Source organism: Maylandia zebra, linkage group LG20 (assembly GCF_041146795.1).
Source record: "Maylandia zebra isolate NMK-2024a linkage group LG20, Mzebra_GT3a, whole genome shotgun sequence".
Taxonomy (NCBI): Eukaryota; Metazoa; Chordata; class Actinopteri; order Cichliformes; family Cichlidae; genus Maylandia; species Maylandia zebra.
In genome coordinates this window covers 14920516-14935884 of record NC_135186.1, presented here as the reverse complement: position 1 = coordinate 14935884, position 15369 = coordinate 14920516, and the positions used below count along the sequence as shown (strand labels likewise).

General features: G+C 38.8%; 1 protein-coding gene across 2 annotated transcripts in view; it reads left to right on the top strand.

Annotated features, from left to right (window-relative positions):
- Positions 1-15075, top strand: part of klhdc8b (kelch domain containing 8B) — a 280867-nt gene extending 265792 nt beyond the window's left edge. For both annotated transcript variants that reach the window (XM_004565463.3, XM_014409271.3), the window contains one exon: positions 4835-15075. In XM_004565463.3, the coding sequence (XP_004565520.1) occupies positions 4835-5031 (197 nt within the window). In that variant the 3' untranslated portion in view covers positions 5032-15075. The remainder of the gene's footprint in view (positions 1-4834) is intronic.
- Positions 15076-15369: the final 294 nt, after the last annotated feature.

The window sequence follows — 15369 nt, the reverse complement described above, 5'->3', positions numbered from 1 at the left end:
AAGGGCTTATTTTAAAAGGCGTGCTGGAGGAGGCCAAATTATGTTACAACCAGTTAGGACAGTTTTAAATAATGTTTGTTTGTCTTTGATGTTCTTCTGTACTTTTCAGTCTGCAACAGAACACGATGTTCTCTCTTTTTGTGCATTTCTCTGTATTTGTATCCATTATAGTAACATTGTCTTCACCACCTCCACCCACGCACCCAGCATTTTGTGTTTTTGCACCGCCTTGTACTTTTGTTTAATTCATGACAACGCCTGACAACTTGATATCTGCACCTAAATTATAATTAGATACGACTTGTCACACGAGGACTGACTTGAGATGCAGTTATGGGCTCATGGATATCATTTCATAATCAGATTATTTGTGTTTGCATGCACATGAACCTCAAAAACAGCCATTAGGAATGGGCTCTCACACACTTTGCATACACATACTTCCTGATCTTTATGTATTCAGATGAGATGTTCTGCATCTGTGAGAGTCATAGATGCAGAAAACTGCTGACACAACTTTGACCTCATCTGTCATTTTAAGCCTCTTAAAGTAAATCGTATTAAAGGAAACTCAAACTCAAATCACAAATAACACAGTGACAGAGACAGAAATATATAAACTTAATGTGGTTTAAACTGTCAGTCAGCAGGTAAATCTCTGTATTTCAACAAGCTGAGTACCCTCGGAATAAATCTGCCACTCTGTGTTAATGCAAAGTGACACTGTTACTATTTGTCACGCCTGTGCTAGTTTATAACACAGATGCAAGTTTTCTTGAACCTCATCATCACAGGTTAATGAAGCACAGAACAGATAATTATATGCTGATTTAGATTTTTAATCAGTAATTTCTTCATGTCCTGATGCTAAAAGTAGCTTTTAACTATCCCTGTTTGAATATATACCTAAAAATAAGAACTGTGTCAGCTTAGACTTTAAGGCTGCGTTTGGTGTCAGATTAGCCTCCAGAGATTTTTTGCACCAAAGCATTTCTGGTGCCAGAGGTTTGCAGTTGTTCAGAAGTCAGAAGATCTGGAGCCAGGTTACTGGGCCCTTCCTGAACTGCTGTGGGAGGTAGTTCAGAAAAAGGCTCACATGGGCAGTTTTTCTATGGGCAAAACTTCAAATTAACCTTTTCATACCACACTGATAGTGCGGATGACAAAAAGAAAAACACCCCCTTCTAATGAATAGATTTGTTCAGTGGTCTTTTTTTCTGGACATTTGTTAAGCAGAGTACTTCTTCTGAAAGATGTTTTTTCTTACAAATTGGCGTGTTTAATTAGTACCCAGCTATGTCAGTAACAAACCAACACTAATCAGAGCTTCTCTTCTGTTTTGACAGCAGAAAAATGAGCTGATGAAGTCCTTACTCTTGCTGCATTAGATGTCGGCATCTAATTGTATATTATATTATAATTGTATCCCCCAGCAGCCAGCTGTGAGAGTAAATTCTGACCTGCTCTGAACCCTGCCAAGTCACATTGTGGAAGTCTGCAGTAAAACTGTCCACCATTTTACTGTTAACCAGAGAGCTGGCAGGAGGGCATGTGGCATTCTTCCTGTACTCTGGTAAATTATGATTGCAGCATTTTACCCACTGACAATGTAAATTGTAGTGATAAAGAACAGGAGGCAAGAAGGTCAAGGTTGTAAGCTATGCATTAGCTACTAAAATATGGTAAGTGCTGAAAAGAGTGCATGTAATGGCACTGTTTACAGCACAGATCAGACAGTAATACAAGCTCCTCAGCAGGTTTGCTGTGGCTTCTGTTTGACCTGCAGTCCCGAGTGAAAGCAGGAACAACAGGCGGTCAGAAACAGGTGAACAGTAAAGAACTTAGGAAGGCTAACCCTGAAAATCAAATGGAAACTGTGCTGCAGCTGGTGTAGCTCCATGCTCGAGTAGTGAAAGTGATTTTAAAAGAGTACCAGCTATGCAAAGAAATATGCACACAGGCGTGCTTTTCAATTGGTCAGTTGAAAGAGAAGATGTACATGTTGTGATGGTTGATTATAAAGAGTCAGAACATATTATGGCATGGCATTTCTAAACAAGTAAAGGCAGACTTGGATATATTTGCCAATACTTCACCCATTATTTAAAGCCTTCAGTTTTGCAGCCATTAAAAAAGTTATTGTTTTTTTTACTTGAGCCAGAAATTAGACAAGAGACTTGAGCATTAACCCTTGCAACATTAGGCTTGTTTTTTCAGAGGATTTTGTTGAACCACACTTAAATTAGCAAATACACTCACATAGCATGGTCTGTTCACTGCAAAGCACACCCAAACTGTGATTAACCGCATACAGATCACCCATGATCATGATAGCATGGAGCATTAAATGAAAAATGTATGGACCAATCCTGTTTGTAAGATTGTTACATAACTATTTCTTTAATGAAAAGTGTATTCTCCCTTTCCCATCTTGTTGACTAAAAACTTGGTCGCTGTAGCTGATGTTCTGCATGTCAAATAAATGTCAAGGTGCAATTCATTATGGTCAGCTGAGTGGAGTAAAAAAGCTCCAAAAGAACTTGAATGAGCTGGAAACACCACAAGGTCGTTACAGAAGCCCTGTAGAGTCCAGGCCCCAGTGGGTTAGAACACCAATTTAATCATGGTGGCAAATTTGCTTTTAATTCAAAGATGGGGATGGTGCAAACTTTCAGTAATGCTTCATGGCATTACTTTGCTAATGTGGTGTCATGGTGGCTACATCACATATCTTACTATAACAATCATAGCGCATTTATGTCTGTATGTATCCTTTTTTCTCCTTAACTGGTGGGTCAATCTCAATGAAACTTTGCAAGAACACGTACAAGAAGACAGTGTTAATTTCATCATGTCCCTGCAAATGTTCTCTGTTTATGTTTGTTTCAGGTGTCATGTTCAACAGATGTGACTCGTATGTACACAAAAATTTGAATTCACAAAGCAATTTTATTCAACCCTTCACTGTTTTTTGTACTGCAGACCTTTTTGAGGGGTAATGGGATCATTATAAACGGATATGATTTATAATGTAGTTTATCAGAGCTCAGTGCAAAACCACAGTTCACTTCTGTTGTAATGAGATTCAATCTGTTGGGCTCTCTCTCATGGTTTGGTCTCTCCCTTCAACGTGGGATTTTTTTCAAGTCTCAGCATAATAAGCATAGGATGGATGTATTTTTCAGTACTGAATTACAATCACGACTTCTCTTGTTGCTCTCTGTGTTCATTAATTTGATTTATATTGTTATGAAAAATAAAGAAAAACCCAGCTGTCTTGTCCTTGGGGTGTCTCCTCTTCTAGTTTTCAGTAACCATTCTTCAGTTATACTCAGAGTTTTCGCCATCAGTGAAAACTCAATAGATCTTTGATTGCATAGCTCCAGCTAAGTGGAACTAACCCCAAAGGCAATAAAATAAGAATACTTCAAAGGCATATGGTAAACAATAGTGAAACGTCATGACTGTAAAAATTATATTAAAAAGTTTACTCTGATGTCACTATATGGGATATCATTTTATTTCAAACTCTACTACTGTACACGCAGCAGCTTAAGTGTTGTGTTTACATAAAGCTAAACAAAAGGGAAGGGAGAGCAGGAAAAAAACAGACGAGCAATTTTAAGAAGTGGCAAAGAACAAGAAAACAGGAGAGGTGAACAATGCACTGAAGCTGACGGTTGGAGGGGTGACAGGTACAGAAGAAAGGAAGAGAATCTGAGACGAGAGGCTTCGCAGCGGAAAAAAGAAAAGCCAAAATGAGAACAGGAGAGCTGAGAACAGGAGGTTTAATGGACTCGATGGAGAAAGAATAGAGTATAATGAACAGAGCAGGTGGAGGAGGACTCGCAAGCAGGGTTAAGAGCCGTAAAGTTGAAGAAAGACTGTTTCTAAGCGTTTGATAAGAATTAGAAATGAGGCATGAGAATAAGAAAAATGAGGCCGGGAAGAATTAAAAAAGGAACTAGTAATGTAAAATGGAAAAGGTGTTAAAGGAGATAACAGGGAAGAATAATGGCAGTCATGATGAGGAGTGAAGGTCAAAGGGAGGAGGAGGAGCGCTGACATGACGTCTGCGGGTTGAGAATCAAACAAATGACAGGAAGCCTTTGAGCTCCAAAGCAACAAGGAATATGTTTCTGTGCATGTGTGTGTGTGTGTGTGTGTGTGTGTGTGTGTGTGTGAGCTGTGATGAGTGTGTCTTCTACAGATGATGAAGGAACCACGGCCTGAGCGAGGCTACGGGCTTTGAAAAGACCGACTCGGCATTATCACTTGGTTCTTTTAACAAAATGAAGATGATAGTTCTTCTTAGATACACACACTCACACACACATACACAACACCAGAACGTATTATTTCCGAACTTGCTGTGATGCTGGTCACCATAGAAACAGAAAAAAACAGTGCATCCTGATGTATAAGAGGAGGAGAGTGGGGGAAAGAGAAAAAGCAGTAGATCACAGTGCGCCTCAGAAAGAGGAATCAGCATCCAGGTTGAGACCTAGCATGTCTTAGGTGACATAAAAGTTTCATTCTTAAATAAACCCTCTGGCTTGGTTTTTTTTATATATATAGTTTTGTTGCACCCCTCTCAGAGTCAAACCCTGGAGCTCCTAAAACCTGCATTTGCATCGAAATTAACATGTCAGCTTTTGACATTAAGTATCCAGGTTTAAATACCTCCTTATGTTCTATATATGTCTTTTATTTGAAGAAATATTGTCTGGACTGTTCAGGCAGTGGATGTTAATATACAGCCTCTGAATGGTCCTACTTCCCCACATGAAGCATCACTGTCATCATTCTAATATGTCTGTTTTTCATTTTGCAGGCAATGAACCCTCGCCGCTGGGCTCGGTGGAGAGCTATAACCCAGTGAAGCGGCGCTGGGAGTACGTGGCGCCCATGCCCACCGCGCGCTGCTCCTCTGCTCTTCTGCAGGCGACCAACATGCTGTTTGTAATTGGTGGAGTTTCACAGGGACCCAGTAATGCTGTGGAGGCCCTGTGCATGCAGGAAGCAGTGTGACACAAAGACACACATGAACACACGAGCAAGAATATGTGCAAACTGGCACTGATATTTTTCTTCATGTGCGTGAACAGAGACACAAACACATGAAATGGATCCACAGATCCTGCTTGTACTCTTCTACCTTTATGTCCGGCTGATGGATTCGTCTAGTGCACCGGGCTGTGGGAAACTCTTTTTCACATTCGACAAACATTTTCTGACAGGAGCTGCGGAGACAGGTTGTGACATCTCTGGATGAATACAAGATTAAAGACATACAAGTGGACTGCTGTGACTGGCAAGGACAGAAAACTGACAATTCTTTTTTTTTTTTACTCTGGGGAAATCAAAGGAAGAAGAAAATGAGCAAAAAAACAGACACCGTGTCTGAAGAAATAACACGCCTTTGAACTGTTGAGCATTTTTCTGAATAAAAGCAGGGTACTTTTCTGGATAATAAAGGAACATAGGGCCATATCTGAATCTCTTTGTTGCTCTCCCCTACTGCTGCAACAGCAAGCTCAGACACTTTTCTATGACCTTAGAAACAACACTATATTGAGTTTTAGACAGTTGAGGTTCTGAGAATACAAATGACTGTTTTGGCTTCTCACTTTTTTGGTTTGGTTTGTTTTGTTCTGTGTATATGCGTGTAAAGCAACCACGACCTGGTGTCACACACCAAGAGCAACTCATGCAGCTGCAAGCCCATCTATTTTCTACAATCAGTCAACCACTGATGGATGTTGAGTCAGACACTGTGTTTCCTTCATTTCAGTTGAAAAACTGGCTGCGATTGAGCTTATCACCTCAATATGCTTCACATCTGTCCACCAGTGCATCACAGCAATCACTTCCAGAGCTACTTTACATTGTACCACGCAGATGTAGTTGATGGCAGAATAAATGTAGGGCTTTTCAAATGTGCTGCACAGAAGCATCCAGATAACCCTAATTTTTTATTTTTACTTCATATCAGTCAGATTGCAGATACACTGGGAAGAGGATTTTACAATCATGATTATAGCAGTTTTATCACTCTCTAGGTATAAACATGTGAGGACATTTATGTATTTAGTTAAAACCATACAGTATTTAAGAATGAGTATTGTTGGACAGTTTCATGGTTTTCTATGGAAAGAAAAGTGATTTGAAATATGTTTGGGCGTGACAGAGCTAACATCATCATAGTTTTTTCTTCGCCACATGAACATAGATGTCAGTGTTGTCTATTTAAAGGTGTTTCTGGCAAAAAAAAAAAAAATCTGTCTTGTGAATATAAAATATTCATGTCTGTGTAGCTAAAAGGAAAGGAGACTGAAAAGTTTGTGGCTTGCAGAGGAAACAAAACTGAAAAAGTTCACAGAAAGTTTCTGCAGTACCGTCTTTTTTCTGCCCTTAGTCTGCATTTTCAGTAGGATCCAAACAATATTTTTTGGGGGGGGGGTTTGCTTAAAAAACATAAAATATGTTACTTCTCACATTATCGATTACATAAAATATAATTAGTGTATTTAGTTATCAGTGTTGGGCAAAATAGTTAGAAAGCTGTACAAATATAATGTGTGAATGTGTTTTTACCACTGGCTAATATTAGCTAGCCTACAATCTGTTAGCTAACTTGCAATCTGGCTTTATAGCCAGCAAGGATGATATGTTTGCTTATATGCTGATCTTGGTTGGCCTTCCACTGAAGGCTTTCCTTTAGTGTGTTCTGGCATAGGTCTGCTAGCAAGCTAGCAAGCTAGATATTTTGCGCAAAAAAAGGCAAATTAAAAAGAAGCCTAAAAGTGCCTGAAGCTGCAGCTCCTCTGATGGCCAAAGGTGTTTTAATCCCTATAGAGTCCTATGTTAAAATGCCAGACAGCAGAAATAAACATAGTTACAGCCTTGTACAAAAAAAAAGATATTTTGAACACATAGCTTAATGACAGCTTTACTGTTGGCCAATTTTAAACTCACCAGTCTGAGTTAGATTAAGGCTTCATTATTAAGGGAGAGGCTCTCTGATTGACATCCTTTTGTTGAGCATTAGGGTGTACTAAAGGTAACTCTGTTTTTTCATTAAGTATTTGGTTTTAAAATTGTTTTTTCACAAACCAAAATCATCACTGTATTTAACGTCATTTTGAATTACAAATTATTTACTAATGCAGCAGGCTAACCAAGCTAACCAAGTTAGCAGAGGTTTGTTAGCTGATACTTTCCAACTCCACTCAAAAAACAAAGCACACAAGAAAAACAAAAACACCCTCCATTATTTTAGCTTTTACCAAAATGGCTAAGATTAGGCTTAACACATAGTTCACAAATAGATAATTTCAAAATGGTAACACCCGTCTCTTATATGCTTTCTGTTTTAAAAGAAAGGACATTAATGGCTGACCACTATGCTCTAGGACTGGTAGTTTCCAATTATTCTTGGTCTCACTGGAATCTACTGTAAGTGCCGTGATTTCAACATCTGTAGCTGCTACAAACGTTTCCAAGCCACCACCAATGCAGTAACCTCATCAAGTCACACTGAAAAAGACAGATTTTAGATTGTTTGGGCAAAGGTGAGGCTTTGCGTTAAAGAGTTAATGGAGAAAGCTGCAGTACACAATGTTTTGTGACAGATGCGCTGACCTGCGGAGAGGAGAGAGTTTGAGCAAGAAAGCAAAGGAAATCACTGTGCAGCATGTAGTCTCTGCTGGTCTTTATGTATTCTGCTGAACCATGTTCTCTCATAATGGTGGCATTTCTGAATATGCAAACACAGATCCAGTCAGCAGCTTTTACTGTATTCATTTACTGTAACACAGCACTCTTTTAAGGCCTAGCAGGTTTGGTACTGAGAATTTTTAACCTCGGGTCTAATTTATAAACTTTTCTATTATAGCCATAGTAGGCAGGAACAGTAGTGAAGACACTAGAAATAATGGCACTAGCTAACATTAGTAGAGACACTAATACACAAAAATACTTTATATAACCCACCAACTATAATGACATGGTTTAACATTTAAAGATGATATTGATCACTTACATCCAGACCATTTGAAATGAGTGAAATATTGACTTAATCCGCAGAAAAACTTGGAGACACACAGGAGTAGAGGAAGAAAGAGCTGTCTCTGGCCCCCACAATAAGCTTTTATTCATACTAAGACACATGCAAACACACACACATACGTCTCCTTCATTGTCTTTCCACCTGCTTCATATGTTTTCTGGCCCACACCCTGGTGCACCGTGCTAACAGACTCACACATGTATTGCTGTGAGAGAGCACTGCAGGCACAGGGGCTCAGATGAGATGCCAGCTGACAGTCAGTTATTTTAGGCGCTGCACTGTGTGCACCTAATTGAGTACGTTAGGTACAAGTCAGAAGCTCATATATGCATGTGTGCACACACACTGAAAACACACCACACACACACCTGCTTGTACACAGAGCCAAGCAAGCGTGAATGCATGCATAGTCCGTCTGGATACATTTGTTTGGACGTTTGGACATTCTTTCTCAACAGCTCGGTTGTTTCAGGACTCTGTCCGTATGGATGCCTGGCCATATCGTGGATGTCTTTGGAACAATGACTTTGTAGAATAGAAGAATTTGTAGAATTGGTAAAATGTGTATATTTACATGCATGTAATCTGCCCACATAGTATATGGTTGGCTTAAATTTAGGTCATAATTTGTCAAATTGGCCGGCTCGCTTGTTTGTTAGTTTTTTTTTTTTAAATATCTCCAGCTGTTAGTTTCTTTTTACACTTCTTCTTTGTCTTTTTTCACTACACACCCATGCTCATGGCTGCAGTAGGAGAAGTAACAATTAGCTGTCTTGACAGTTTACACAATAATCATAACAAGGCTCAGGGAACATATGTGTACATATTGTAATACTACAGTATGCCACTGAGAGGAACTGACAGTGAGACTGGCCCTGTGATGGTTAATGGACATAAGCAGAGTTAATTTGGTTCGTACTTTAGCTTGGGGGCGGCTGACACACAGCAACATTTGGAGGCGTTTTTCTGGCAACCTGCACGAGCTCTTGAGGAGCTACCAGTGCTTTTTATGTGAAAACAGCTGTTTGCTGCATGTGGTAAGAAGGTGGAAAACAGCAGAAAGACAATCTGCTGAAAGAACCCCCTATTTAAAAAACTAAAGCTAATTTATTGTACTTACATACCGTAATTTAACAAACATTTGTTTAACAAATCATATCTCTTCACAGTCTGTACAGCATTTGTCACCATGTGTCCTTAAACCCCTAATTCAGATAGGGAAAAAGCCTCAGGAAGAAGACCACAGGAGGGGCTTGTGTTCCACCACAGGCAGATGTGAACCTGAAAATCTTAAAGTAAGGACAATCAGAACCCAGGATGGGTTTGCCTCTACAAGTGAAAGCTCACATTTCATAGCTATTTAGTTGCTAATAACAAATATATATCTTACAGTAGTTCTTTTTTCATTTTTTAAACGTACATTTTTTACCAGTGGCAACTGAGCAACATTAGCATGCATTTGATGGTTTTTTTTTCAATAGTTACAAATTTCACCCTCCTTTTGTGTCTGATTTGGTCTCCACACATCCAAAGCTAAAACTTGTTTCATAAAAACAAGTGTCAGGCAGAGATTAAAGGGGCTAAGGGTTTTTAGTCAGCTTGGTGTCCTACAATCATGTTCATGTGTATCTGCTTGTGGGAATGCTTGTTGTTATGCCTGTGTAGGTGCATGTGAGCTTTTTTTTGAGACCATGACACATTCACCATCTATTATTGCTTTCTGGAGGTTGTACAATGCAAGCTTTCTGTCGCTGCAGCTATTGGATCCAGTTTACCTGCCACACTGCAGTCTCCTGAGATATTCTGGGACTTTTCTAGAGCTAGCTCTCTCTTTTGGCCTGCGGTCTCTACTGGCATTTTAATAATAACAATAAAAAAAATCTTCATCTCTCTGACCTTAACATGGTATGATGGATTTCCTGAGAAGACGTCTTGTAAGTCTAGAATTTGTCCTTCGGCGTGAAAGTCTGTCTCTCTGGCTCTTGATGTGATGTATGTGCTAGGCTGTGTACTCACTGCAGTAAGATCCATCTGCAGCGTCTGACAGCAGGTTGAGAAACAGAACAAAAGATCAGGATGCTTCAGTACAGGTAGCAGCTAATTACGTGCTGTTTTGTTTTAGAAGACCATGAGCAAGTGATGCACAAGCATATGTAAATGTCTATGTAAATGTGTTCTAGCAATACAGGTTGAAAGTCAAAATGTATTGTGATCCTGCTTCTCACGACAGCAGCATTAATATGGTTTTAACTGATAAGAGTGTCTACACGAAATGGCTCAAAAATCTTCAGAACCTGAGGCGTGAAGCAATTTTGCAACCAAGTGCCCGACCATATGACAATAATCATCCTACACTACAGAGCGCTGCTGACAGGGAACTAATGCAAAACATTTTCAAGCAACAAATGAGACTCCCAGGGCCCCTCCCCCAACAAATTAAAAATAAAAAGTTGCCTTGTGTGTCCTTACCTCTTAAAACTGCAGATACAGTATGTACCATCTTCTCCACGACACATTCAGGGCCATGTTTTGGTAAAGGCAGCCTTGTGCCTTGCTTCACAAAAATAAGGCCAGCAGACTCAGGTTGGGACAAAACGACAGGGGTGCATTTTTAGCACAGTGCAAAGACGAGGGGTGGGAAATGCTTAAGTTAGAGTGTTTCAGTTTGAATCCAATCAGAACTGTGTCGTTTTTTCAGCAATGAAAAGCTTCTCCTTTTTTTCTCTTTTCTTTTTTGTTGTGCGGGCAGCTTCAGCACGAATTCCCGGTTGCCCGGGCAACAGGGAACAGTGTCAACACCCGCCGGTAGCATAAATGTGTTCGCTTTTACATTAGCATAGCATAGCCATGAGTTATTTTTATTCTTTGTGTCTTTGGAGCTGAACAAAAAAACCCAAAATAAAACCCCAAAAAAGCAAAAATAAAAGAAAGAAAGAAAGAAAAAACAAACATGTCTTTGATTAAGTGATCAAGATTAAATATGAGTATTTTTTTGTTGTTACTTGTTCCTATTTGTTCATTATTTTGGCTTCCAGTTGTTTGTCTTGTGGATTGAGGTCGTGAGGTGACAGATGTGTTGTAGTGTTGTCCAGATCTGAGCTGGGTTCCCCAAAGTGTTTGTCACTGGTTTGGTGTTCTTGCAAAGCTTTGCTTGGGCTGAAAATATATTTTAATAGACATACACAGACTAAAAAATATATATCTTTATTTTTTACCATGTGGGTCAGATGAGATGTGTAGAAGCACACTTTGTATATTTCTGACAAGGATACTATGTTTGTTGGAATATAAAAGCCTACAAAGGTTATGAGTGCTATTTTATGAGTACTTCAATTTCTTGAGTGGGTTTCAGCGAAATGTAGAAAACATTCTGTGACTGAAACAAGATGCTTCTACTGTCACCATCTCGGAGACCACTGGCCTTTCTGTGCGTCTGTCATTTTCACTGCTCGGCATCAAAGTATAAACTAGTTTGTACAGACATTTTGGGAAACACAAACCCAGAATCCACTCTCCTGTTCTGATCTCTCTCTCTCTTTCCCTGTACTGTGCTGTTTCCCTACAGTGATTGACAAAACCTGGTAAACTGCTTTGTGGTCTCAGTATTGCCATGTGCTCTGTATTTGCAAATGTGATTTGGGAGGCCTACTAAAAGTTACCGAATGTACTGAATGTGATAAGACAGAAGACGAGACGTGGGGATGGAAGCTTTCTACACTCTCCCAGGCATAAGTGGGAATGTGCAACAGTTAAATAGAACCTTGTTTATGCTGTACTGCTTTACACTTACAATGACAGTGTAAACATGTAGTCATAGAATCACACCATACATAAAAACTATGCACTTACATGGCTTCACCCTCAAGTGACACTAACACTAGCAAGAGTCAGATATGAGTCCAATTCAGCAACAATTAAATTCAATGTCACAACTGTAAAAATACAAATATAATAGAGAGATTTTACATCATAATATACAGTACTGTTTTATTAATTCAGGTTCACTGACCGAGTTATAACATATTGATGTTATTTGATCCAAATCCAGCCATAACATTCAGCGCAATCATTTAGGACTGCTGATAAGTAGTGTTTACCCTATGGCACCACATATTCACCCTTAAACACACTTCTTTATATGGTTGCTTGTTTCTTACATCCTCGGCTGCAGCTCTTCAGCCACACATACATGACAACAACAAGAAAACTTGTTGGGTCCCGGCAAGTTTAATAGGGGATGCGTGATGAGCTTCTCGAGCTCAGGTGTGTCTGCCTCCCCCGCAGCCGCGTCATGAACCATGCCCCGCCACACCCTATTTTACACATTAAATTCTTTGTCTCATTATGCAAGTGCATGAAAAACGCTTTGAAGTTAACAGTCAAAATGATATATTGGAAACCAGCAAGTCATTTAAATGGTTGCCATTAAAAAAATTAAGGGAACACTGGGATCTCACATCAGATGATGACGAGATGATGAAAAATGCTTTGTCTCATATTTGAGTAACTATTTTGTAAATATTTTGTCAATAATTATAATTATGTATGTGTGTGTGTGCATGTGTGTCTGAGAATGACATATTCATAAAATTAATACTCTTTACAGATGTACTTGGCGTTGATAACAAACACGCTGTAGACATAAGGTTATAATTTATCAATAATGGTCTGAGGAAACCAAAATCAACCCCTTGAGAGCTCCCAAAAATTTAAATTTTTAAAATTGTTGTGTTAAGAGTGTTCCCTTAATTTTTTTGAGAATTGTTTATAAAAATAAGGCCTCGCTTAGTGCTGTCCTAGTGGCAGCCTGTTGTAGCATGATATATATATACATATACATATACATATACATATATATATACATATACATAAAATGAAAACACATTTAGCACATTTTAGAAAGGATTTAACTTAACCCGCAGATTTGAGTCAAGCCAAGTGACCTAACTGCCAGAAATTAAATTTTAGATCAATTCCTAATGTCAAACTTGAAATCATGCCCTGGTGTCTTGCTCAATTTCAACCAAAATTTAACATTTACTAGAAAACAGATCACTTCATTTTCATTACCTAGTGGGGACAATCTGTAACTGGTTTTATAATTGTAAATTATAATGAATTAAATAACATTTTATTTAAAATTGGCTGTTGCTAATAGTTTAACAGTTCAGAGAACTGTTCATTAATTAGTTAATATTTAAATGAGACGCTAGAGCTCGAGTTGGCTAACTTAGCTCAACATAAAGACTGGAGGTCAGGGATAATGACTAGCTTGGGCCTTTCCGATTATTGGTGGCTGCAAAGGAAAGCTTATTTAATTTGACTTTTTAACAAATAGTAATTCATTTACTGTAAATAATTTCTATCCATAATATTTCTGCCCTTTGCCAAGTAATAGTTTAAGGTCACCTCTAACTGTATTTGAACCTTACTGTTCTGGTACGAGTCAAACAAAAGAGTCTCAGAATGTTAAACTAAAGACAGACACTCTTTGTTTCTACTCTTTATGCTAATCTCAGCTCTCTGGCTTTAGTGCCACTGTACACAAAGTGGTATTGATACTCATATCAAACATACATTTTATTGATTTGCTCACTCTGACTGGACTCATACCTCTGACTGGGTTAGCCTATTAGATACATTAGAAACAACCATAGCTAGTCACTTGAGGGTTAAGTGTCACACAAGAGGCAGCATGTTGTATTGTGATAAAGCTAATGCTAGGTGCTTATTCTGCACCACACATGTACAAAGTTATTAAGAAATTATTTCTTCTACTTGATAATCCCTCTAACATCAAACAAGATTAGGCTACTGCCTGTTTACAGGAGGAGGAGTGTTTCCTTTTCATTCACCACTCACACAGAAAGATAGAGGGCATACGCCGGCATTACTTTTCTTGTTATAATTCTGGTTATAATGATGAAGTAATCTTGGTGGTATTCATTGTTGTGGTTGTTGTTGTCACTGTAATAGGTCAATGTAACATTGCAATGTGTTTTAAAGTAATGGTTGGGATAAAAAACACAGTGAATGAGATTGTATTAAAGAGCTGAGAGAAGTACGAGGCTAAATTAGCTGATAGGATCGTGGATGTACAAAGGGAAAGGCTGCCTCCCCTCACCAAAGCCTGCCAGACACATTCTTACACCACCAGATAAAATCAGTGGGTTTTAAAAATGATAACAAGGATTAACAATGGGTTAGAGCACAATCCATCCATCCTATTAACAGCTGCATGACTTTGGCTAATAACTCAATAATGACAGATTACATACAATAAGCTTTCCTATCTTTCTGAGAGGAACAATAATACAACCAGAGTTACTTTGACTTTTATTCTTCCATTCCGAATTCCTAATTCATGCTTTGATGATGAAGCCTAAAAAGAATAATTAAAAAGTTGGAGCCATTCAGTGATATGAGCAGATATGGTTTTGGCTCTTGTATCACAAATGTTGTTACACATTCATTGGTCAATGACTTGTTAATCACAAGTCAAGCCAAGCCATTGAGCCCTGTTTATCTTCTTTTCTCACTCAAATTTACAGAAAACACTTAATTATGAATTTAGGATGACTTGAAACTGGCGACCAAAGCTGCTGCCTCCTGCTGGCCATTGGGGAAAAATGCAGGTTTAAGGCATTTCTATACTGGCTTCAGTTTTCAGACCTTCTTTTATATATAGTTTACCAGTATTTACATGTTGAATTACACCAACCGATAACAGTTTGCACCACACGCCTGTTCTGCATGCACTATGGGTGTATCTTTGTTCAATCTAAATGATCATTTTGCTGCTATATCTTTAACATTTAGCATTATTTGGGTGTCTTGATTTGACGTGCTGTACATGTAGCTGTAGCCAAAGTAAATGTGACTGGCAGGCTTTGGTTTTCAGACCGAGTAGTTGCTGTGAATCCAGTGCAGTAGTTCAGTGCCTATACTAAATGTGAGGTAGTGCCTCGACTATGAATCCTGTTCTATAATAAACATTTTTGACTTGCTGTCTGATTCCATACATCCTGTGTACCTTTTTTCCCCATCCTCCACCTCCCTGTCGGACTCCAGCTCTAAGATAATGGTGTTCATCTATCTCCATGTGCCTGTTTCACTGGCTGTCTCTTAAGAGGCACATTGGGAGCTGTCGTCAGAAAAAATGTCACCTTATTCATAATAGATGAAGCTGACTTCAAAGCCCACTTCAAATGCAGCTTGTTCATGAAGCGCTTCAGAGTGTGTGGAATACAAAAAAATGACTTTTCTCACAGTGATACTAGATGTCTGATTTCAAGGTC